Raw genomic sequence first — 23,003 nt, 5'->3', positions numbered from 1 at the left:
ATGTAAAGTTAATTATTCTATGATATGTGAATTATAATAACTCATTCTCTCATTCTACCATTCTTCATAGTAATCGACCAATGCGTGTAACAAATTTTGCATGTGGATAAATGAGACATGACAATTTATGAAACTAAATCATCAACTAATTTTATTAAAAAATTTTAATTCATTAAAGTTTACAAAAAAAAAATTAGTCAGTCGTGTTTTTACTTTTTAATTGGTGAAAGTTGATCCTAGAAGAATGTCGGAGAAATATTTTGTAGTTGTTACTTTGAAATTTTTTTATCTATTTCGTCAGTCAAAAATTCCCTAACACTTCTCCCTAGATTAGGTTTTTATTTATAAGAATTTTTATTCAACTCAAATAAAATATATTTGTTATAGTATCTCAATATATTGAATCGTTCAGAAATCGAGGCCAAAGATAATTTATATATTCTCTCATTTCTTCATTCTTTGAGATGTTTTTTCAAAATAAAATTGTGACTTAAGGTCAGAACAATACTAATTTTATTAAAAAAAATAAAGTAAAAAAAAAAACTTTGAAATAATTTATTTAAAATAATAAAAATCTAAATTTTTTTCAACAATCAATACACGAAATTTACCATTCACTAAACTTTTTTATTTTGTGACTAAAATAACTGGTGAAGACAAATTAACTGTATCTACCATAAGTATAAGACTAATTGAAGATTACAGATTGCTACTTATTAAGTCAATATAAATGAAGAAAACTATGAATAAGGTACCTTGTTTACACATCATTTATTGTTGGATCAATATAATAAAATACCTTCTATTCTAAAGTAAAGAATGTTTTGAAAAATGTTGTGAAAAAGAATGTGCCAACATTCTTTTGAATCATTCTAATAAATCTGGGGAGTCTAACGTTTTAACTTTTGTTTACATGCCCATGATCTGGGTGCCACTTTCTTGGCAATCTAGCTTCCACCAAGTGGAAATAAACAAAGAATTTGTGATTTTTTTTTAGTTTCTCCAAAAAGGTTTGTCTCCGATTAGGGTTTCCGTTGGAGGAACTCCACTTTGGTTCTTTTCATGTTAGAGCTGGCAAGTGTCTTCAGTTGAAATCAAAGTTCACAATAGTGCTGTTAATTGCAAAGCTTTTTAAACGAATACAAGTTAAGTACAGCAAAGGTGTTACACAATGACCCTCAAATCATTACTTCTTTGTTTTTGGTTTTTTATTTAATTACGACAAAGTCTGGTTATCCTCTCTCACCAATGAAATTTTTCAATCTAAAGTTTGTTAAGGCATTTGAAATTATATGAATATATATACTGAAACAAGTTTTCTAAGAAAACGAGTTTTTTATTCTAATTTATTGAGATATCATTAATAGATCAATCATTGAATTTAAAATATTGTCACTTTGAAACTCAAACTTCATCATAATTTTAAACTTAAAAGACGTTCTGATGAATTAAAAAAAAAAATTGTCTCAACCTCAGCTATATATTAAATGATATGGAATTATAAAAAATATTTAAATAATTTATATTCAGATTAAGACTATAATATTTATAAAAGACATTCAAATATGAAACTGGGAATTATAAATGAGATGGAGATAAATGAGATGAATTATATAAAAAAATTATAAACATTTTACTTTAAAATTTTATATTGAAGGTGATATTAACTTTTTTTTTTATATGACTTGATCCGTAATTGAGCAAATTTAAATATTCTAGGTATGTTAATTGGAAAAACATCAAAATTTTAACATTTATGTAGAAAGTGGAGAGATGGAAAGTTGGTAGTTGAATGCTAGGTGCAAACCTTACCTTTCCATTATTAAGAAATACTTTTCCAATAAATATCTTTTAAAATATATATTTCGAAAACCTAAAACAAGAGTAGGATATATATTTTAAAACTATGGTGATGCTGGTAACAATTATAATGGTGCAGTAAGCAAAAGCCGTCTTTCAGCACAATAACCATTAGGCTTCTTATTACTGCACCCCCGCGTTTTTCTTCCTGCACCCCCACAATTTTAAATATTCCAACATTAACCTTGACCTATAATTTGAAAAGGGTCTGCATTTTCACTGTCATTGTTCATCTTTATCCTTGAGTATCAACTACTATGGAGGGTCTTTGTAATTGTTCGGAGCAAGGTGGAGGAGTACGCAACGTTGCCAAAGTGTTGCTTGAGTTATAGAGGTAAGAGTTAAGTTTTTTTAGGAGCACGGTGGTTATGGGGATTTCGGGGTTACCAGATATCGGGATCTGGTAATATATTCCGGATTCATGAATCTGGAATTGATTAAATTGTGTGTTCTAGATGAGGGGGTGTTCTGGAAGGTAAAAGGTCATAAATTGTTGTTTTCCAAAGTGCTGAATCCGGAAGCCTAAATTGCATTATGGATTGGTGGATTCGGAATTGTTTTTTTGTGTTATGGATTCCAAAATTCGGAATGCATCACTTGCATTATGGATTTATGAATCCATAATTGTTTTTTTTTTGTGTTATGGATTCCTGAATCCGGAATGGTCTTTTTGAATTATGGATTGTTGGATCCATAATGATTTTTTTGACTTATGGATTTATGGATCTGGAATGCAATGATTTTGTTTCATTTTTTATTTTTATTTGTAGAAGCATGGACCTGAGTGAAGAATTTGAACAAGAATTATATGATGGGATTGATGTGTGGGATGATGATGATATTGAGAAGTCATTATCTAATCGAATATATATGAATGTACAAATGTGTTTACTACAAATGAGGTAAAGTTAAGTTTGTAAAGTATGTTTAAGTTGTTTATTAATTAGTAAATATTTTGTTATGATAACTTTTTGTAAATATTTTGTACTCAGAGTGAACTCCTAAAGTGAGTTAGAAAAGTTGGGTTTCACTTTGTCTTACCCAAGCCCCCAAAACAAAACCCATTTAACTTTTTGGGTCCACCCACAAACTTAACAATTCAGACTACCTCTTTTTTTTCTTTTTTTTCTCAACTTTCAATGGGGTCATAATATTTCTAAATTTAAAATTGACTTTTTTTCAGTGTTTAATTTGAATTTTTTTATTTCAATCCTTTTCTGAATATTTTTAAGATTTTAATCAAATTATTATCAATAAAAAATTTGTTTATATGAAAATTTCGATTTTACATTCTTATCATCAAATATTTAACTAAGTACTTTTTTTTTATCAGCAAAGAATATAATAGAATAAAAGAGATACTTCAGGGATATCTCAACCCGTATATATAAACCAAGAAACTCAAACTAACTAAGGGTAATAGTTTCTTAGAAAGAAAATAAAACTCATTCATACAAAGAAAAACCTTTCCACCACCCCAAACAAACCTACACAAATGGCCTACATAGACCATTGCCTAATATCCCCCCAAAAGACCCACAATTCAGCACCTATTATACCACATTATGAGCAGAAACAAGAAGAAAAAGAAATGATTGTGGCGGTAGCAAAATGGCTTAAAAAAGAAAGATTAGAGGTAGGCCTGGGATGCACTGAAATAAGCTGAAAGCCATATTGGAAATTCAACAATGATGCATCGTGCACTAATTAACTCCAGTGTGGGATTTGTCTCTAGGCGTTTACTGTGAAGCCCTTTGCAGCTGAAAAAAAAAAAAGCAAGAAATTCACCACATACCCTCCCTTCCTCCCCACCATAAGGCTCCCAATTTGTTCCAAGCTTCTTTGGCCGTTTTACATCAAATTTTGTCTTTCCTCCATCGTTACTTACTAATATGGCAACATCCCTGTGGCCATGTAGAGTAGCTTCCTTAATTTGGCCGTGAATTGCAGTTGTCACAACTTTGTCTAATGCTCTCATTACCCTACTCCAGAAGTTGGTTCATGTAGTGCTCAACCATGCCTCGCAACCAGCAGATTTCCAAGACAGATCCTCCTTCTGCCAGCTTGTTCACCATCTTCTGCAAGACCTTATCACCTTCAGCTGCATCATAGTCTAGCTGCCACCACTAATTGAACCTACCCTGCCACTTCAAATCACCTCCAGAAAACCAACAAACTATGTACCTTTGAATCCACATCCACCCAGCAGACATCGGTTCCTACCCCACCAGGTTATGCCGCTCCATCATCCACAAGGATCATTACCACCAGCAGTAGCACCATCAAACACAACGTCTTTTCTGCAGCTTTCACAGCACCACTGTATAGCAGAACCACCTTTGGCGCCTCCTTCCTCTTACAAGACAGTTAAACTCCTTCCGAAGCCCAATTACTTAGGACTTTTGATACAAAGCATTGGGTTCAGTATCCAATCCACTAGGGAGTAATTAAAGGAAACTGACTTATGCTTCATCCATAGCCAAGATTTGATTTGGGCTTTTTGAAAAATCTCTTTCGCATCTACAACTCCTTGCTTGAAAACAATTGAATTCCTATGGTCCCAGATAGACCTGACTACTACTGTCCAAACCCCTTTCCAAACCAAATTTTGACTATGGCTAACCTGGAATAGGTGGAAACTCTTAAAGTGGATCTTCAGGTCGTTATGTTGGACAGACAAGATATCAATCCATCTAAAGCACATAGACCAAACACGCATGGCATAATTACACTCGAGGAAAAGTTGTTGACTAGATTCTTCCTTAGTCTGACATAAAGCACATAAGGTGGATGATGTCATCACCCCTCTCCTACTCAAGCACTCTCTAATAGGTAGTGTATCCACAAAAACCCTCCATGTTGTGGTCACCACACTGGGGAAAGCTTTAGCCTTCCACAGATAATTGAATACATCAAGTTGAGGGCCTCTTCCATGTTTAGATAAGCATTCATAAGCGGAGTTCGCTGAGAAACCTCCCGCCTCATCATTCCTCCACACATGAACATCGTTCTTATCTTTAATCAGATTGGCAGTGGATAAGAGTATTACGAGCTTTGCTTCCAGCACAGATTCTCATTCAAATCTTGCACACCTCCACCTTAGACTCCATCGCCACACTAACTCATCCCACTCACCTACCTCTTCCACCTTATGCCCCTGGTTTAATGACAGAGAAAACAATCTGGGGAACTGTGTTTTAAGATTGGAATTTCTGACCCGCACATCCTCCCAAAACTTTACTTTATCTCCGCGTCCTACTTTCCACCCAGTTTCTCTTAGAAACCATCAATCTCCTTCACTTTCCTTGCATGCTTTAAGGACGTCTCTCCACCACCATGATTGTAGTTTCACTGGTGTTTGCATATATTGTAGGTCCGAGTCGTACTTCGCATCCAACAAATCTTTCCACCTCCCTTTCTCATCTGTTATATAACACCATCTCCATTTAGCCAGAAGAGCATAGTTAAACATTCGAATGTCTCTCAACCCCAGACCACCCTCCTCTCTTGGTTTGCACACAACTTTCCAGCTGATCCAAGAGATTGGTTTGCTCTCCATTCCCCAACCCCATAAAAATCTCCTTTGAATACTTGTGATGCTTTTACCAATCGTTACCGGTGCTCTGAACAGGGACATATAGTAAAGTGGTACAGACGTAAGGACATATTTGATCAAGCAAATTCTCCCTGCCACAAATAAAAATCTCTCTTTCCATACGCTGAGTCTTGCTTTTAACTTATTAAGCACAGGATCCCAAAACTTTTTCTTCCTTGGGTTTCCTCCCACTTCAAGGCCCAAATAATTGAACGGTATTCCCATCTGGGCACAGTTCAAGATCTTAGTGTAGCAAGCAAGGGAGTTTCTATGGACATTGATGCCTGTTAGCTTTGACTTATGGAAATTAATCTTCAAGCATGAAGCTAACTCAAACCCCCTAAGGATAGCCTTTAGGGTCACCACATTGGAAATGGAATCCTCACATAAAAACACAGTGTCATCTACAAACTGATGGATGCTCAGCTCTACCTCTTTTCTACCAATCTTAACACCTGACAGCAGATTAGCTTTAACAGCTTGCCTTACTAAACTTGTCAGGCCTTCTGCAGCTACTATGAAGAGGAAAGGAGCTAGAGGGTCACCTTGCCTCAAACCTCAAGAAGGTTTAAATTCCTCCGTAGGCTCCCGTTAACAAGAACAGATACAATGACACTTTCCATTCAACTAAGTACTTATTTTTCTTTTAAATTACTTATCTTGACAACTTTCATGTAACATATGGATCACTAATATTTCATTAGTTGAAATGATAGGAAAATTTTAGTAACTATAATCACTTAAGTTTCCTGATAAAAATAAATCACCCACAAAATTAGTGAATATTTGGTAAACATAGTTAAAAAAATTAGATCCAAGAAATTGATTTTTTTTTAACATATAGAGACTAAAAATATTAATTTTAAATTTAAAAAATATAAACAAAATACTAAAATATATTAGTATTTTTCTATATTTTCATTTGAAGAATATTTGTAGTAATGGATTTTCAGTGAAGATATTGAGCCTAAGATCTATTATTTACAAGATCTTGTATTAGAGGAATAGATAAAATCTCCGATATGAAGAATGAGTTCTTCTATAAAAACTCTCAAGATTTATATTATGAGTTTTACTAATAAAAAATGGAATGAATTTGTATATTTTAAATAAAAATAAATAAATTGTTCTTTACACCAATTTAAAGATTATAACATCCGATTATTTAAAAACTTGATTGATTATGAAACCACTCCATTTTTCATTCATGAAATTTGTTGTCATTCTTATTTACTCAATATTAGTTTTGTGTGTTTTTTGTAAAAAAATTTATCTAACCATTATAAAATAAATAAATAAATTATTTTGCTTTAATAAATAGTTATGAAGTGTTTTATATTAACTATTCTCACTTTTACATAATAAGAAAATCGCGTATAAATTAACTGTGAATTGTGAAATAAAATAAATATGTAATTATTATAATAATAATTGATATTTTCTAAAACTTAAAAAGTAATTAATAAAAACAAAAACCATTTACTTAAATTCACAACACAACCAGAGGATATAGATTTATCTCACATTTTACTTTTTTTTTTTTTTGTGTTTATGTCATGGATTAGTTATGATGAGTTTTAATAAAGTTAATTTGTATTTAGGATTTAGAATTTAGGGTTAATTTTTTTACAACAATTTTTAAGTGAATATATTGGAATTAGAGGGTTAAATAAAACGCAAAGAACCTTTTTTCCTCCCACACCACAATACATTTTCTTTTTCCTCTCTTTCTTTCTCTCTTTAACTTTCTCCCTTCTCTCTTCATTTCCTCTCTCAATCTTCATCTATTTTAGAATCTGATCGGACCTGATCGAACCACGTTGTAGCCGAAGAGTTAAGGAACATTTCTACCAAATCAAATTTTTAAACAGAGTAAGTTCATTTCTGCTTTAAAGATCCTTTATTATTTGTTTTTCTTAGGATTTAGTCATCAATTTTGATGGGGTCAGTTGAGAAGATTAATCCTCTCAGCTTATTCTATTATATAATGAATTTTAGTTATGTTTGAATAACTTACATTAGACCCTTAAATCTTGAAGATTGTCCAAACCGAGAGGATAAAAGTCTAGAGGTTGCTTGAAAAGCAAGCAATTAAGGTAAGAGAAGTTAAATTTAACCCTAGACTAGAAGATCTGGATGTAAAGAGGACGTAGTCCCAATATTCAATCTCTCTTGCAGGGATGTTGTGTGTTTATATATTGTGTTGTTTGTTTATATATTATTTAAATTTGTAAAAAGATTAGATTTTGATTGTTTAGTATTTAAGTGTTTTTTTTTTATGTTAAATAGACTTTTGAATGTTGTAGATCATGTTTTGAATGATACTGTATGATGAAAATTGTATGAAAATGATGTTATACATTTGGGATAATGTATGAAATGTTGTTTAATGGTATTAAGTATGAAAGTTTATGTTTAACGGAAATCTTCTAACTTCACTGGCGATCTAAGTCATATAGATTAAGATATGAGGTGGTGAGAAATTGAGAGGGAGTTCATACACACCAAGTCCCGCTGTAGATACTCGGTATTGGATGTTTGAACTTACCCTGATAATTTCTCTTGGATTTCTTGGTAATCTTTGGATCAGATGTTAGTCTCGTGTATGAGCATACTTAATGAGTATTACGGAAGATGATGGATTCATATGTAGTCAGTGGAATTGAAATAAAATCTAATTATTGTGATTGAAAATAAATAGATGTGTAGAAGTTCTATTGTAATAATTAGAAGTATTTTATAGGATGTTAAAGAATTTAAAAGATTTGATTTCATCTAATTGTAAATATTAAAAATTAATTACATTTCATAATTACATGAAAGTTAATTATATTTATTATAGAAATTTAGGTGTATAGTTACTTTATATATTTATATATATAGATGTATATATATATAGGTATATATATATATATATATATACCTATATATATATATATGAAGATAGATAGATTACCAATTTCATTAGCGGCTTCTTGATAAAATCGTCTTATATATTTTATTATCAAAGATCTAATACTTAATCTAAACAAAAAATATCATAAAATTAATACGAAATTATTTCTGATAAAAAAATTGACATATAAAAATGTTAGAATGCAAATAATTATAATGATACTATATATATATATATGAAGATAGATAGATTACCAATTTCCTTAGCGGCACATTTCTTGATAAAATCGTCTTATATATTTTATTATCAAAGATCTAATACTTAATCTAAACAAAAAATATCATAAAATTAATACAAAATTATTTCTGATAAAAAAATTGACATATAAAAATGTTAGAATGCAAATAATTATAATGATACTTTATATATATATACATAAATTAATATTTTTTTATTACTGATTTATATTAATCTTACAATTTTAAATCACTTTTTTTTAAGTTAAAATAAAGTTAGGTTTAATTGAACATTAATTTGATATTAGTGATTTTCATTTTATTTTATTCTTATGAAATAAATATAACAAAATGAATTTAATTTATATAAAAATATAAAATTATATTAAAATTTTAATTATTATTTAAATCCATATATTTTTACAGATTGCTATCAACAAAAAAAATATTATTTTCAATTATAAATAAATAAATTTACAATTTTAATTAATATATAGTTGTATTAAAATTAAACCAAGATTTTGTACTCATTTTAAGTCACTTACGGTCCGTTTGATTAAGAAAAGAGAATGACAAGTATTTACTATGCTAAGATAAAATACTAGAATCAAGAAAATATAGTAGAAATAACACGTAAATGAAGAACAGTTTTTTTATAATTTATTTTGTTACCTTTTTTATTTTAAACTTAAATTATTATTTAAAATAAAATTACATAATTAAATATAATATAATAATATTTTAAAAATAAAAATATTAAATGTTAAATAAATTCATGTTAGAAAAATATATAATTAATAATTATTAATAATAGTAATAAATAGTTTTTTATAATGAAAAAATAAAATTATATAATAATTTAGTTATAAAAAAAATAAAGATAAAATAATAATGTTATTAATATAAAAATAAATTTTTATCAAATATTTATAATTATGAATATTTAAATATTTTTTTATATATTTTGTATTTTTTATCAAATAGTTATAATATATTACTGAAAATAATATTTCAAGCACTAAAAATAATATTTTAATTAAAAATAGTTATAATTTTTTAATAATTTTTAAATATAAGATAATTTTGTAAACTTACATTTTTATCAATTAAAAAAATAATTTTTTTTATTACATTTATCACATTATTTATAAACTTTCATAAAAAAATTCTGCATTTTTTACTCTATTTATTTTAATTAAAAAAAATCACTTTTTTTCACAATTTTTTCTTCAAATCATCATAAATTTACTTTCTCAAATTCACTCCCAATTTAAAAAAAAAAAAAACATTGCATCAATCTGAATCCAAATAATGTGACCTCTCCATTCTCTTTCTGCACTTTGAGTCAATGCAAAGAAGGCATATAAGGAGCATAGCTACAGAATTCATTTATTATTTTTAAAGTCATCAATGATAATCCAAAAATATAGACACCAACAAAAGAAAGCACGAGGAATGGTATTAGAGCTAACACAAACAAACGGGACATAAATATACAAATACGTATAACTTTTAAATTATAAAACATAGAAAAATAAATCTATATATTACATAATTTTAAATTATATAAATTGATAATCAAGATTTAAGATTTATGTGTAAAAATATGTTTCAGATTTATTTAGAATAGAAAAATATTTTTCGTAATTAGTTAAAAAAAATTATTTAATATTTTTATAATCATAATAAAAATTTATATAATAAATTTAAATTTTTATAAAAATAATTTATATATATATATATTTTAAATTATATAACTGTATTGAAATTATCAAAAATCTAACAAATATTATATTATTAATACGAATCTTCGTTAATACGTATGTTTTGCCGCGAGAGTGGATAAGTCTCATAGTAATGAGGCACTCTTATAACCACCAACCAAGTAAAGTTCCTTTTGGAGGAGGGGTTGGTTGGTTCACCCACTCCCTGGGTCCCACTCACCAACCCAACTAACCTAACACTCTTTTCTCCCTTCCTATTTCTTTCAACTCACCTTTCCAACACCTTCTCCACTTCATACACAAAAATGGCACCGGAACCATCATCGGAGGTTACCCCAAACTTCTGGGGCAACATGCCCGAAGAGGAGTACTACACCTCCCAAGGCGTCAGCAACACCAAGTCTCATTTCCAAACCCCCAATGGAAAAATCTTTACGCAATCCTTCCTCCCTCTCCACCAACCCATCAAAGCCACCGTCTTTATGACACACGGCTACGGCTCCGACACCGGCTGGCTCTTTCAGAAAATCTGCATCAGCTTCGCTACCTGGGGCTACGCTGTCTTCGCCGCCGACCTCCTCGGGCACGGCCGCTCCGAAGGCCTCCGCTGCTACCTCGGTGACATGGAGACCGTCGCCGCCACCTCCCTCTCCTTCTTCCTCGACGTCCGCCACAGCGAGCCTTACAAAAGCCTCCCCGCATTCCTCTTCGGCGAGTCTATGGGAGGTTTAGCGACGCTCCTAATGTACTTCAAATCAGATCCGGAGGCGTGGACGGGCCTGATTTTCTCGGCGCCGCTTTTCGTTATACCCGAGGATATGAAACCTAGCAAGGTGCATTTGTTCATGTACGGTCTGTTGTTCGGTCTGGCTGACACGTGGGCGGCCATGCCCGATAACAAGATGGTGGGAAAGGCGATTAGGGATCCTGAGAAGTTGAAGATTATAGCGTCGAACCCGAGGAGGTACACGGGCCCACCTAGGGTGGGCACCATGCGGGAGCTTCTCAGGGTGACGCAGTATGTGCAGGATAATTTCTCCAGAGTCACGGCACCGTTTTTCACTGCTCACGGAACTGCTGACGGCGTTACGTGCCCTTCTTCGTCCAAGCTGCTTTACGAGAAGGCTTCAAGTGAGGATAAGACGTTGAAGCTTTATGATGGGATGTATCATTCCTTGATTCAGGGGGAGCCTGATGACTCTGCCAACCTTGTGTTGGGAGACATGAGGGAGTGGATTGATGAGAGGGTTCGAAGGTATGCCTCTTAGTGATAATTAATGTGATTAATGGATTGTTGTTATGGACTCTGATAAGGAGGAAATTGAAATTGTTCACAACTACTATAATTTTACTGTAATTATTGCAATTTTAAAAATAATATCAACTTAATACAACACTAACTAAAAACCTTCTTCCAATATTTTCTATACTGTCACTCGTCATAATTCATAAAAAATATTTCTTTTTAAACCGAGCGATAAATATAATATTTTTTATGAATTAATAGTATATATAAGATGGATTAAACCGAGCGATATGGAACATAAAACTTTTTAAAAAAACTTCAAAATAACAAGGTTATCCAATAAAGCCGAAAACAAACACGGCCAAAAGAAAGAATATCTGCAATAAAATAATCCAATAATCGGTTTTAACACTGCGCAACCCAAGACGGAATAATTGGCGAAGAAAAAAAAAGCTTTCATCACTCCAAATAGTGACAATTGTTTCCTGCACCATATCACTGCACACGATTTCAGCGGAAAAATCAAAACTATCCTTAAAATTTTTTTCCCAAATATGTGTTCCAGATTTAACGAAATTTTATATTATGGATTCTTTTATCTGAGTTTTTCATTTTTGTTTCTGGATTTTCATTTCCGAAACACAATAATTACTTTTCTAGATTTTTTTTTCAGAATGTATTATTTTCAATTCCGTATTTTTTTATCCGAAATAGAATTTTAATTTTTGTTTTTTTGGATTTTTATTTCCAGAACTCAATAATCACTTCCGAATTTATTTTTCCGGAATATATTATTTTCAATTCCAGATTTTTATTTCTGGAATTAAGGGCATTTTTGAAAATTAAAAAAATTCCGAATTTATTTTTCCGGAATATATTATTTTCAATTCCAGATTTTTATTTCTGGAATTAAGGGCATTTTTGAAAATTAAAAAAATATGTTGGGTGCAGGTTAAAATGATTGGGTCTAGGAAGCATTTGTCCCATATAGTTAGCGGTAACATATCTATACAAAAAGACCCTCCAAACAATAAATTACTGAGCAGGAAAAGCTTTCTATACGAGGTTCTCTTGCATTTACATTTGTTACAAAACTTGATAAGCTACTATACAAAAGAATGACACTAAAGTAATTACTAATCTAATTTTTTTTTGAGACATACACAAAAAGGGCGTCGAAATTAATTGGGATGTGTTCTATACGACGAGGAATCCTCTGGAAAACATAAAGACGAACCTGATAAATCTATTGCAGTTTCAAGGTTGAACAAAGGTTTTAGTCTTCTATGAACCTCATTACTCAGAAAATTGTTTTCCTCAACAATCATGAGAAAAGCAGACTTGCAAGTCTCCTCATCTCTGAACGCCAATGTCCATCTGCCATCTACCGAAGCTTTTGTTTTCTTTTTCCCGTAATCTTTGATTTGGGCAGGATCTACAAAGGGTAAAGAGGAAGCCCGAATCCTCAAGTGTAACCACGTTGCATGATTATCATCAATCCTAGGCTATATACAATGAGGACAACTTTGATAGTAAGGTTATTACATAATTAGGGTAAAAATAATCATAACAAATTTTCAAAATACATCAACTGTTTGGCTTTGTATCATTGCCACCAGAATAAATTGAGAAAATTAAGATTAATAAATAACTTTTTGGCACAATATTTCAAGTTTAAAACACCAGCCAGTAATGTAGGTAATTAAGTTCATAAACAGTAATTCATCAACCAATTGAGAATCATTTATCCCAAGCTGAAAATAATTTTCCAAGAAATGTTTTCTTCTATTTTTTTCTAAATGACTTTGCATCATAATTGTCAGACTTAAAAGAAATGTTTTATAACCAAATGAAATTAACTCATGACTAAGATTCAAAGGAAGAGAAGTATACATACATTGCATCCAGCCAAAGGGGCAACAGACCGAACCACTCCATGAGACTTCTTCAATGGCAATTCTTCTGCAAGAGCAAGCCACCCAGAAATTCCTAAAGAGATTGCTAGAAAGTAAACATGGAGCTCTTTCCCCCTCTCGAAAGCTATCCTACAAGGCAGGGCATTGCCTGCAAATGGCAAATGAATCAGAGAATTTTAACAAATTAGTTTATTTGTTAAATGGCAAATATGCACGGAACCACTACAGCCTACACATATGCCCATGTTCACAAGTACAGAAGGGAGAAAATCCTTTCACACATGGCCAATGTCAATTATAGACACTTCAAAACAAGCCAGTAATGACAATGTTACTTTAATTTGATACAATAGAATTTATTAAGAAAGAAATGGAGATATAAAACAACAGGATAAGGTATCCTCAAAAACTAAACAAAGAAAAGAAAAGGAGAAAATCAGAGACTAAAAGCATGAAACGTGAAACACTGCACACCAGTCTCTCCAAGTCACTCATGACTATCTACACGAGCTTTTTTTCTTTGTTGTCACTTGTCTTTCATTAATTGGTATAAAGTTGGTACTTGCTACTATTTGATTGGTTAGACTATTAAGTTTGGCTATGTACTTGGATTGGGTTCTCAGAAAATGTTTTGCTGTTGAGATTACAATTGAGATGGTTTTCTCCTCACTCTTTTTCTTTCTACCCTCCCCCTTTTCCCTCCTTATTCTCTTCTTCCTTCTTTTTACTCTTCTGTTCAACCTAAAGCAAAGAATAAACCTCAACTTAAGTAAAACCACTGTAGAAAATAGAAGAAACTACAGTTCAGACAACTGACCAAGGCTGACTTCAGTTCCTGCCTTTGGGCCCGAGACATCAAGCCCAGAACCTCGGGCACGGAAATTTGCATGGAGATCACCAGGAGGGTAAATTAGTGGTTGCTCTGATAAAGCTCTGCCAAGAGTGAATATTTGAAGCTGGTGCAGTAGTACAAATACCTAAATGGGAAAATGACAACAAAATGCTCTTCATCATATAAAGGTACACGTTAACACATAATCCAGGAAGATACAGAATTGAGAATTCCAATTCACATTGTTATGCCACACTTCACTTTTAAAAAAAAAAGTCTGTTGGGGGAGGGAGCATAGAAAAAAAGCTGCAGACCTTCACCAACTCATGCATTCTTTTTCCAGCGGCAAAGGACGACTCCTCTGGAACATGACCTGCAGTGACAAGAATCAGAAGGATCACTTAAAGGGCCTCTAACTCTTCCCTCCGTAGCAAAATGAATTGAAACAGGTACAAGCTTACCTCCTGAAGAAATCTTCCATGGTAGCAAAAGTATGCAATTTGGTTCTTTCCTAGGAGATGATGACTCCATTGCTACAGGTAGAGAAAAAATTTGTTCAAGAACATAAGTACAATTATTACACAAACAAACAAGCAGAACAATGTGATAAAAATTCACCTCTTTTGCACTTTCTCCATTCATCACAGAGAACAGAAATAAGTAAATCGGACCAACTACCTCTAGCCTCCTCTACAAGAGCAGAAGCATAATTCTTGTATGAAACCTGTATTATAAAAGAATATTGATATAATTGCATTAGGAGATGAAATAGTGCAGATGATACTAGTAGGACAGATAGACATTTTCATTTTCCATTACGATTGTTTCTATTAGATCACCTCTTTTGCCTTCTCGGTACATGTTCTAGTCATTAATTTCTACAATCATAGCTACTAATGAGACTATTCATGAACAAGGCATGATTTATCAAAAAGTACAGTCTTTCAAACAACGCATTTATTATTTCTACAAAGACAGATAAGCAAAGGAATTAAGGAATTTTCAAATATTATCTTATTTTGTGTTTCAATCTTGTATTCTCTTCAGCATCAACTTTCCTATCCTTAGCTTTGATCAAAATATATCTTTTCTTTAAACTTGGATATTGTTCAGGCACTTTCAATTGGAGTCACTCAATTGGGAATGGCAAATTCATATCTATACAATTATACCCATATATTATTTGCATTAACTGACTGTTTAACATTTAATTTATTAATATATCAGTATTTAGTTAAGAAATTTTTGATTCCATGACCAAACTTGCAAAATATGTTAGATTTTTATGTAATTTTGTACTAATATCCTATCTCAAATTACTCAGCTCCCTTAAAATATCTACTAAATTGATACTGATAAAAACCATTGATTGAATGATGTTGAGATATTTTAGGAAGTTTCAGACTTTATTCATATTAGTTTTAGTTCTGTATTTACTGGTCTTAATTCTGTATATTTTGCTATATCTTGTTTTTATTTCTATCATAACAGTTCCACAATCTAAGGGATTCTGTTTATTAGAGTAGGTGCTGTTTATTTCTGAAAATACCCAATAAGAAAGAATTTATTCTCTTTCAAACTTGAGAGATGTAAACGGTTCAGATGAGGAATGACTATTGCACCTGGATTGTACTGAGGCATTTACATGAAAAATATACTCTATAGAAGAAGGAGGTGAGAACAGTGATGAAATTTTCTGTAACTGGAATTTGGCGATATGCCATAGTTATAGATAGCATAATGAGAGAAGGGTACAAGAAGGGGAGATGTTTGGGGGAGGGGTTAAGCACTAATTTTGAGGACCGAGAATAGTATCTTAGAGAAGAATTGCCTTCTCTGGTTGCCATTAATAAATAATTTTAAACATGTGCACTTCGATATTTTTGTAAATACTACATGATCACAAGAGAATGTATTAAGTTCTCAAGGGTGTTGCTAGAAAAGCCTCATCTGTTCTTACTTTCAGTAATTCAAGGTGATGACTGTTGAATTCTGACACACTGTAAGGAAGCAACTGGCGCAAAAGCCAACCGCCATCCCATAGTATCTCTGCAGATATATTAGAGCGACAACTGAGGCTCACTAATGCATCAATCACCTGAAAAACAAAGCATTCATAAGTAATAAACCCAAGCATAACAAACTACATGCTGACTTCCAATTTCTTTCAGAAGAGGGAAAAACTATCCATCAGAAAACAGGCAGTTGCAAACAGGCATTTAGTGAATAGTAGTCTTGAACAATGGATGCAGCATCAAAACATGGATTTTTAAGTATTACGAAGAAGAAAATGGAAGTGATGCCAATAAAATTTCATCCTTTAATCCCAAACAAGAAATAGTGTGAACTGCAAACGCATTACATTTTGTATGAAGTCTTCTGAAATTTACACTAATAAAAGGGCAATCCAGTCCATGAGGCTACCACCTAGTGTGGTGGTGTGGGAAGATTAGATCCTTAGACACCCAGCCTTACTCCACCAAGGAGAGACTATTTCCAGGATTTGAATTCAGGACCTTGAAATCATAAGACAATATTTCCATTGTGCCAAGACTCGACCTCTGATAATTATTAATACATGGTAGATTAAGTTCAATGAAAATTATCAAACTAATTTATTTCACAAAAAACAGAGATGTATTCACGTGTTTGCACACTAACAAATATACAGTAACCATTATCCTGAGTAAACAGTAAAAAGTCTGGTAACTCCAGTTTTACATGGATAGTCTAAAAAGTTTTTCACATTAAACTTTTAGAGAACAATTTTGAAAAAGGATAAAAATGTTTCATAAACTGCTTTGGTTTTGATATATTGAACACATATTCATAACACAATTATATGTTTAATCTAAAAAGCTAATGGGAAAATGTATTGTTAACTAAATTTAGAATAACAAACTCAATACACTTTCCTCTACTTGTCTAAATTTAAGGAATACATTCTGGAGAAGGTATATCTATGCTCCTGTGGGATAGGGAGGAAACTGTGGGAGGCAAGTACCCCACGAACGTCGACCTCCTTATAGCACACACAAGGAGGGGAATCGACAGGAGTTCGAGCTGAGATGTGCCTATCTCATGCCTCAACTTCTTGTGCACAAGTCCTCCAACACTTGCTACCCACTCCCCCCCACCCCACTCTCCCCATTGAGTCTAACAGTTCCATTATTTTAAATGAAAAGACAAACCTACTAATTGCAATCAAGGACTTTCACGAGGTATAGAGAATCTGTAACAAAAAAATAGCATATCAACAAGACTCCACTGTATACAAACATTTACTTGAAATCTATGTATATGAGGACTTATTCCCGCATCCAAAGGCAGAAAAGATACACCATACTGCTCCTGTAAAACATGGTAAACATAAGAAAGTCAACCTTCAAGCAACAGAGATTCCAAAATCTAAATAAATAATGGTTGTTGAATATTAAATAAATCAACAATTGCTGTTGAAGAGATAGAAAACCTTTATCTTTTTATGATAGACATTGATATCATTACCAATGCCATCCCTACTGCTTTTGGATGAAAAAAGTTCTTCTTCGCCTGAACCCTCACCAACTAAAGCTTGCTGCACAAAATATGCAAAGCAAATCAAATAGCGTGCCACTAGACCAATTCACCAGAACTGAATTGATGTATTTCACGGTTTTCTCCTCTGATAAGTTATCTTTATAACAAGCCTAGCACATGTGACTTGTATGTGACCCAACTTGAAGGAAAGCGCTAGAAATGTATATTGTTTTGTGTACATTTAGTGTAAATTTCTAGGTTCAATGTATAAAGAAAATATTGTTGTAATTAGAAAATGGTTTATTTATATATTCATGTATAAATATCAAGTCAGTGTTGTAGTTGAAACAAATGGTTTCACAAAAACCCACCCCAAAACTATGTACAAAAGCCAACCATCAAATGTTCATAAAATGAAAAATATCAAAATGGAAGAATACAGCTTACCAATAATAGTTTTTTATGCTGTTTTCGTTGTGGAAGAATTCCAAGCCCATCTAGCATTGATTCATCAAGTTCTGCAGAACAATAAAAATTATGTAAACAGAAAACAATGCAACAGTAAAGCACACAAAAATTCAATGAGAAAACCTTTAGTTTGCAGCAGCGTAGCAAGCACACTCAACGAACCCAAAACAAGGATATCATTTCCTTTTGATACGTAAGCAAGCAAAACCTCCCTACATCAATCATAAAAGTCGTTAGGAAAAAAATACAAAAAGACTTCCTGTAAACAGAGTTTAACTAGAACAAACACACTATTATAAGACATCAAAAATATCAATTTAAGCCTACATAAACACCCAAGTACCTATTTGAGAATAGTTTTACTCCTATTTTAAATAGACCATTAATTTTCTATTAAGTTATTGCCAGATGTACTCTGTATCTAACTCTAGTTAGTTACAGATCTTCTTCTTAGACAGTTACATTCTGTTAGTCTCTCTAGATCAGCTAGATATAGCTGAGCTGACTTCACTCTCTTGAACTCTGGCTTTTTTATTTTGAAAAATACAATACAGCTTCTCTTTATTCTAAAATGCTATCAGATCAACATCATAACACTCTAGTACTTTGGCTTTTGGTTTTCAATAATAAAATGATAAAATATAATTTTAATCCAATACTACCAAATATTTTATCGAAACATGATTCAATTCTTAGACAGCATCAGAAGGGTGTACACAGGAAGCCAAGGGCTGTCATTTTCTTTACGTTTTTGGATATCAAACAGTATTACATATTTCACTTGAATAACTTATAGTCAAGGTAGTTTATGCTGGCATGACATATTGATTACTGTTTCCAATTCTGGTGACATACAGAAATACAAAAAAGAAACTAGTATATCAAACTTATGACAAATAAATAGTAAGAAAAAACACAATAAATTGTGTAACAAAAATTGGGGCTTTTACCTTAAAGACAAATTTGAACTGGTACAATCATTTTGCACTAGAACACCATCTGAATGAAAACCTGAAGAACTAAAAGAATATGAAATATTAAACATTGTGTGTCTTGTATCGCACTTGGTGAGATTATCACTATCCAACCCTTGGCGTTCAGATGTGAAACCATGATCAGATATAAAGCAATTGAAATTACCCCGAGAACTCTTTGTAAAGGCCTCTGAGGGATAAAAAAGGGCAGCAGCAACGGTATTCGCCAAATCTTTGATTTTGACAATCCTCAGGATGCAACAAAGTAAGTACAGAGAAAGAGAAGCACCATCTTGCATGTCCTATAATAATGTATATCAAACAATAACAAAGATAAGTTGCATAATAAGAATCAAAATCCATCTGGAATCTTTTAAAGACCCTTGAACAAAGACAAAAGTAGATTAAAAAAGAACTGACAAGGCCATAAAGTGAAGTTTCATACATTATTAGGCATGACCCTTAGGGAAGGAAGAAGTAATGGGAATATCAAAATCATCATAATGCCATCAGTAATCAGTCTCCCAACATCAGGAATTCCAGCAGAGACAACATCACTGAAGTAGTACAGATTATCCTCAATTTCATCTACAGCAGCGATAATTGCAGACATTGAATCTGGGCCCGGATTTCTGTCTCAGATTCAGGAACCACAATTTCTTTTTCAGGTGCAAGGGAATCTTAGTGTACAGTTCAAACACAAGAGAAAAGAAATTGCTTACAGCTGTGTATCAGAAAGCAGTTTATTTAAATCCATGCTCTGCTTCCTAAAAAATGAAACCAGGTTTGAGAAGTAATCTTTGTGAGGAGTACTGGCTATATATCTATTGACAGAGTCATCTCCAACTGAAAATTGTACAACAAATGTATTAGAAAATTATAATTTTTGTTAGCATAAAAATTGAGTTCATGTTTTCGTGGAGGAAATGGGAGAGAGGAAAAAATTTACAGAAGAGGGCTTATGTAAAATAATAAAATCTCACCATGGTAGACATTAAGAGTTACAGCTCGTACCGCAGTGCGAATCATGCTCTCCTCGTGAAAAGCATAGCGTATGGCCTCTACATACAGTGGAAATGAAACTACTTCATCCTAAAGACATAGAAGATACAGTGAACACATTTGGATAGCCCAATATTAAAAGCAGAATAAAATCCTCCACAGCCAAAAGAACAACAAAATTATACTTAAAATAGACACAAATGATCAAACTATGAATATGTGAAAAACATTAATGATCTGACAAGATTTGATCAATAAAGATGAACAAGTCTCCGACAGGCTTCCCTGTCCAAGTCATCCTCTTGGAATATACAACAGGTTTTTATTGTATTTATGCTTCTCTTCCTTCCTTTCTTATCTTTCTCCTAATCAAGAAATTTTAGTGAATTTTTGTTGGAAGTACAAAAACCAGTACTATTTATCCACCTTATAAAATCACCATTTGAGAGCAAACACCTAGGAAACCCCACTACTATATGGTCTCCTTTACAATTCCAATGTCAAGAACATCAGGCCCACTAACCAATTGTTTGAAGACAACCTTTTAAAACTAACTTAAGAGCTATAATTCAAAAACATTAGAATAAGAAAGAGAACATCAAACTTACACCATGAGTCTTCACAAGCAGTGAAACTGTATTCTTGTTCAATTTTCCACTTATTGCTCTTCAATAACCAAAAGACATGTAACAGAAAACTAATCAGAAATATTACAGAAAGGAGATGGGAAGTGAACAAAAACAAATGTATACTGCCACCAGAAAACAGATTCTATGAGTGCTATCATCAACCACCAATCACCAGTTCAATAGATAAAATAACTTAAAGGTCAAAACGAACCTTAAAAAGGATATGTAGTACGACAGCAGCTCTTCATTTCGAAAGTCAAACGGATAAGTTATCAGGTAATTTATATATTCATTACTGAACATATAGTCTGCCCAAAAAAAAAAACAAAGAAGATAGTTAACCCGCAACATTTGTACACCTCACTGAGAAACTGACGAAAGTCAAAACTCAATTTGGTTTTCAACTAACATATAGCATGTTCACTTTTTAGGTTCTGGACCATAATGCTCACTGTTTGCAGCAACTGAAGTGGAACGCTCACAGTCCTGGTAAGTTTCAGAACACGTAAAAATTCACCCATGACTTGCTTTTCCATGAAGAATCTGTCACAAGCTAGGACACAATGAACTTCCAAAAAACCAAAAAGTATACCAATAAAAAGCATGAGCACCGAGGAACCTCACTCAAAAAAACTCGGGTCATGTTGGTCACCATATGTTATCAACTCCGCAATTGATCTCAGTGCCTCAATTACAAAACCCTTCCACACATAACAAAATTAAGAAAATTGGGAAAACCGTGAAGAACATACCAAGGAAAGTTGACAGCAAAGACGATTTAATCACATTCTTACCTTATTAACCTCATTAATAATTTGTACCTTCGTCAATTGTTCGGTTAAGTACCTTAACAGTGAAAACCATAACGCAGTAAGACAATAATCAATGGTTCATTATAAAATTTCTTTGAAATAGAAGTGACCAAAGACTTCAGAAGATATCCACAGCACACAGCTGATTAACATGTTAGCCAGGATTCTTCAAGAATCAGAATGAGCAATTGGTAATAACTTGAGCGAATTTGAACGAAATGAAGTGAGTGAAGATAGAGTAGTGACCTGAGTTGGTCCAAGGAGAAACGATCTCTGGATCTCCAGAAGGAATTCCACATGATTGAAGAATCAGACCTCGAAATAAAGTTTAATTGAATTTGAATTTGAATTCATTCATCGAAACTGAAAGTGAAACTGCTCCGAGCATCTTCAGAGGAAGAGAGTGAATAAGGTTTGTGTGTAGACTAGGGTTCTTCAAAGATCGTGAGGTACCAAACACTTGTTTTGGGTTTTGGGAGTACTTTCAGTAGAAAAAACACTAACAGTACTGATCAAGAAAATGAGGAGGAGGAAGAGGACTATACCTTACCAAAGTTAAGGTAATTACTGTTTTTTTTTTCTTCATTTTATTAAATACTACATTGCAGTAAAACTCCAAATATGATTAAAGAATAATACCTACAAATATGATGTGTAGGTAAGTTTTCCCCAAATTTGAAGCAAACATTCAAATACATATTAATTAATAGTAGTAATATAAGAGCTCCTTTAGATAACTTTCATAATGAATATTTATAAAAGAATCTCAAACTAAAATTAGATTATGCACACATTAAAATAACTTTTTAAAAAAAATAATAAAGATATACATTTTTTTTCTTTTTATCCTCTTAACAATATTTACAGAAAATTCTGTCTCTAGCTTATTCATTTGCTTCTATTTTTGTTTAATTTTTTTATTTGATTTGGTTTTTTACTATTAAAATCTTTGTTGTAGCCACTTAATTATTAATATTTTTTTATTTATGAAAATAAGGGTTGTTGGGAATATAAATTCAGACATTGTGAATTTTAAAAATAGTTAGGAATATAAGTATAAGTTAAAAACATAATATTAAGGAGAAATAATAAAATTAAGTAACATGTAAAGAAAAAAATTCACAATCTAAAAATGGTAGGTCTGGATGGACAAACTGATTTTTGTGGTAGAGGAAATGATTCATTTTGCTTAGTTTGCATATTGTGATCCTGTGATTTTTTTATACTACAATAAAAAAAATAGAAATGGAGAAAAGAAATAGATGATGAAATCAATCCCATTGAAAATAATAAA

The 23,003-nt window shown here is 32.2% G+C and overlaps 2 protein-coding genes across 12 annotated transcripts; one reads left to right on the top strand and one right to left on the bottom strand.

The window, feature by feature from the left end:
* Positions 1-10,430: 10,430 nt before the first annotated feature.
* On the top strand, positions 10,431-11,718 carry LYSOPL2 (lysophospholipase 2). The gene has a single exon (XM_068607809.1). The coding sequence runs from the start codon at positions 10,617-10,619 to the stop codon at positions 11,577-11,579; it is 963 nt and encodes a 320-aa protein (XP_068463910.1). The 5' UTR covers positions 10,431-10,616; the 3' UTR covers positions 11,580-11,718.
* Positions 11,719-12,564: 846 nt separating this feature from the next.
* On the bottom strand, positions 12,565-22,275 carry LOC137807270 (protein TRANSPARENT TESTA 9). Of its 11 annotated transcripts, none has more exons than XM_068607802.2 (22): positions 21,956-22,275; positions 21,692-21,743; positions 21,522-21,598; positions 21,307-21,440; positions 21,109-21,205; positions 20,877-20,934; positions 20,250-20,358; positions 19,989-20,112; positions 19,712-19,898; positions 19,433-19,568; positions 19,243-19,303; positions 18,416-18,504; positions 18,272-18,342; positions 17,778-17,882; positions 17,585-17,656; positions 16,266-16,403; positions 14,924-15,029; positions 14,767-14,838; positions 14,620-14,678; positions 14,291-14,450; positions 13,455-13,621; positions 12,565-13,062 (listed from the first exon to the last, which is right to left on the bottom strand). In XM_068607802.2, exons 1-22 carry the CDS (start codon positions 22,006-22,008, stop codon positions 12,739-12,741), a joined length of 2,451 nt encoding a protein of 816 aa, XP_068463903.2. In that variant the 5' UTR covers positions 22,009-22,275; the 3' UTR covers positions 12,565-12,738. The 11 variants fall into 11 exon arrangements, with proteins under 11 accessions (XP_068463903.2, XP_068463904.2, XP_090156900.1 ...); XM_068607803.2 differs by having other exon boundaries at positions 17,591-17,656; XM_090300774.1 differs by having other exon boundaries at positions 19,243-19,311; positions 21,956-22,271.
* Positions 22,276-23,003: the final 728 nt, after the last annotated feature.

Source organism: Phaseolus vulgaris, chromosome 3 (assembly GCF_051622355.1).
Source record: "Phaseolus vulgaris cultivar YP4 chromosome 3, ASM5162235v1, whole genome shotgun sequence".
Taxonomy (NCBI): domain Eukaryota; kingdom Viridiplantae; phylum Streptophyta; class Magnoliopsida; order Fabales; family Fabaceae; genus Phaseolus; species Phaseolus vulgaris.
Note: the sequence above shows the minus strand (reverse complement) of the source record. Positions and strands in the feature narration are given on the sequence as shown.

Bases quoted from the DNA above. Each gene is read 5' to 3' on its own strand.
- LYSOPL2 (XM_068607809.1), top strand. From the start codon at position 10,617: ATGGCACCGGAACCATCATCGGAGGTTACCCCAAACTTCTGGGGCAAC.
- LOC137807270 (XM_068607800.2), bottom strand. From the start codon at position 22,008: ATGTGGAATTCCTTCTGGAGATCCAGAGATCGTTTCTCCTTGGACCAA. The intron at 15,030-16,265 runs GTAAGAACAGAT...TTTATAATACAG, and splicing joins ATCACCTTGAATTACTGAAA to GTTTCATACAAGAATTATGC. The intron at 13,063-13,454 runs GTATGTATACTT...CATTGTATATAG, and splicing joins CCCCTTTGGCTGGATGCAAT to CCTAGGATTGATGATAATCA.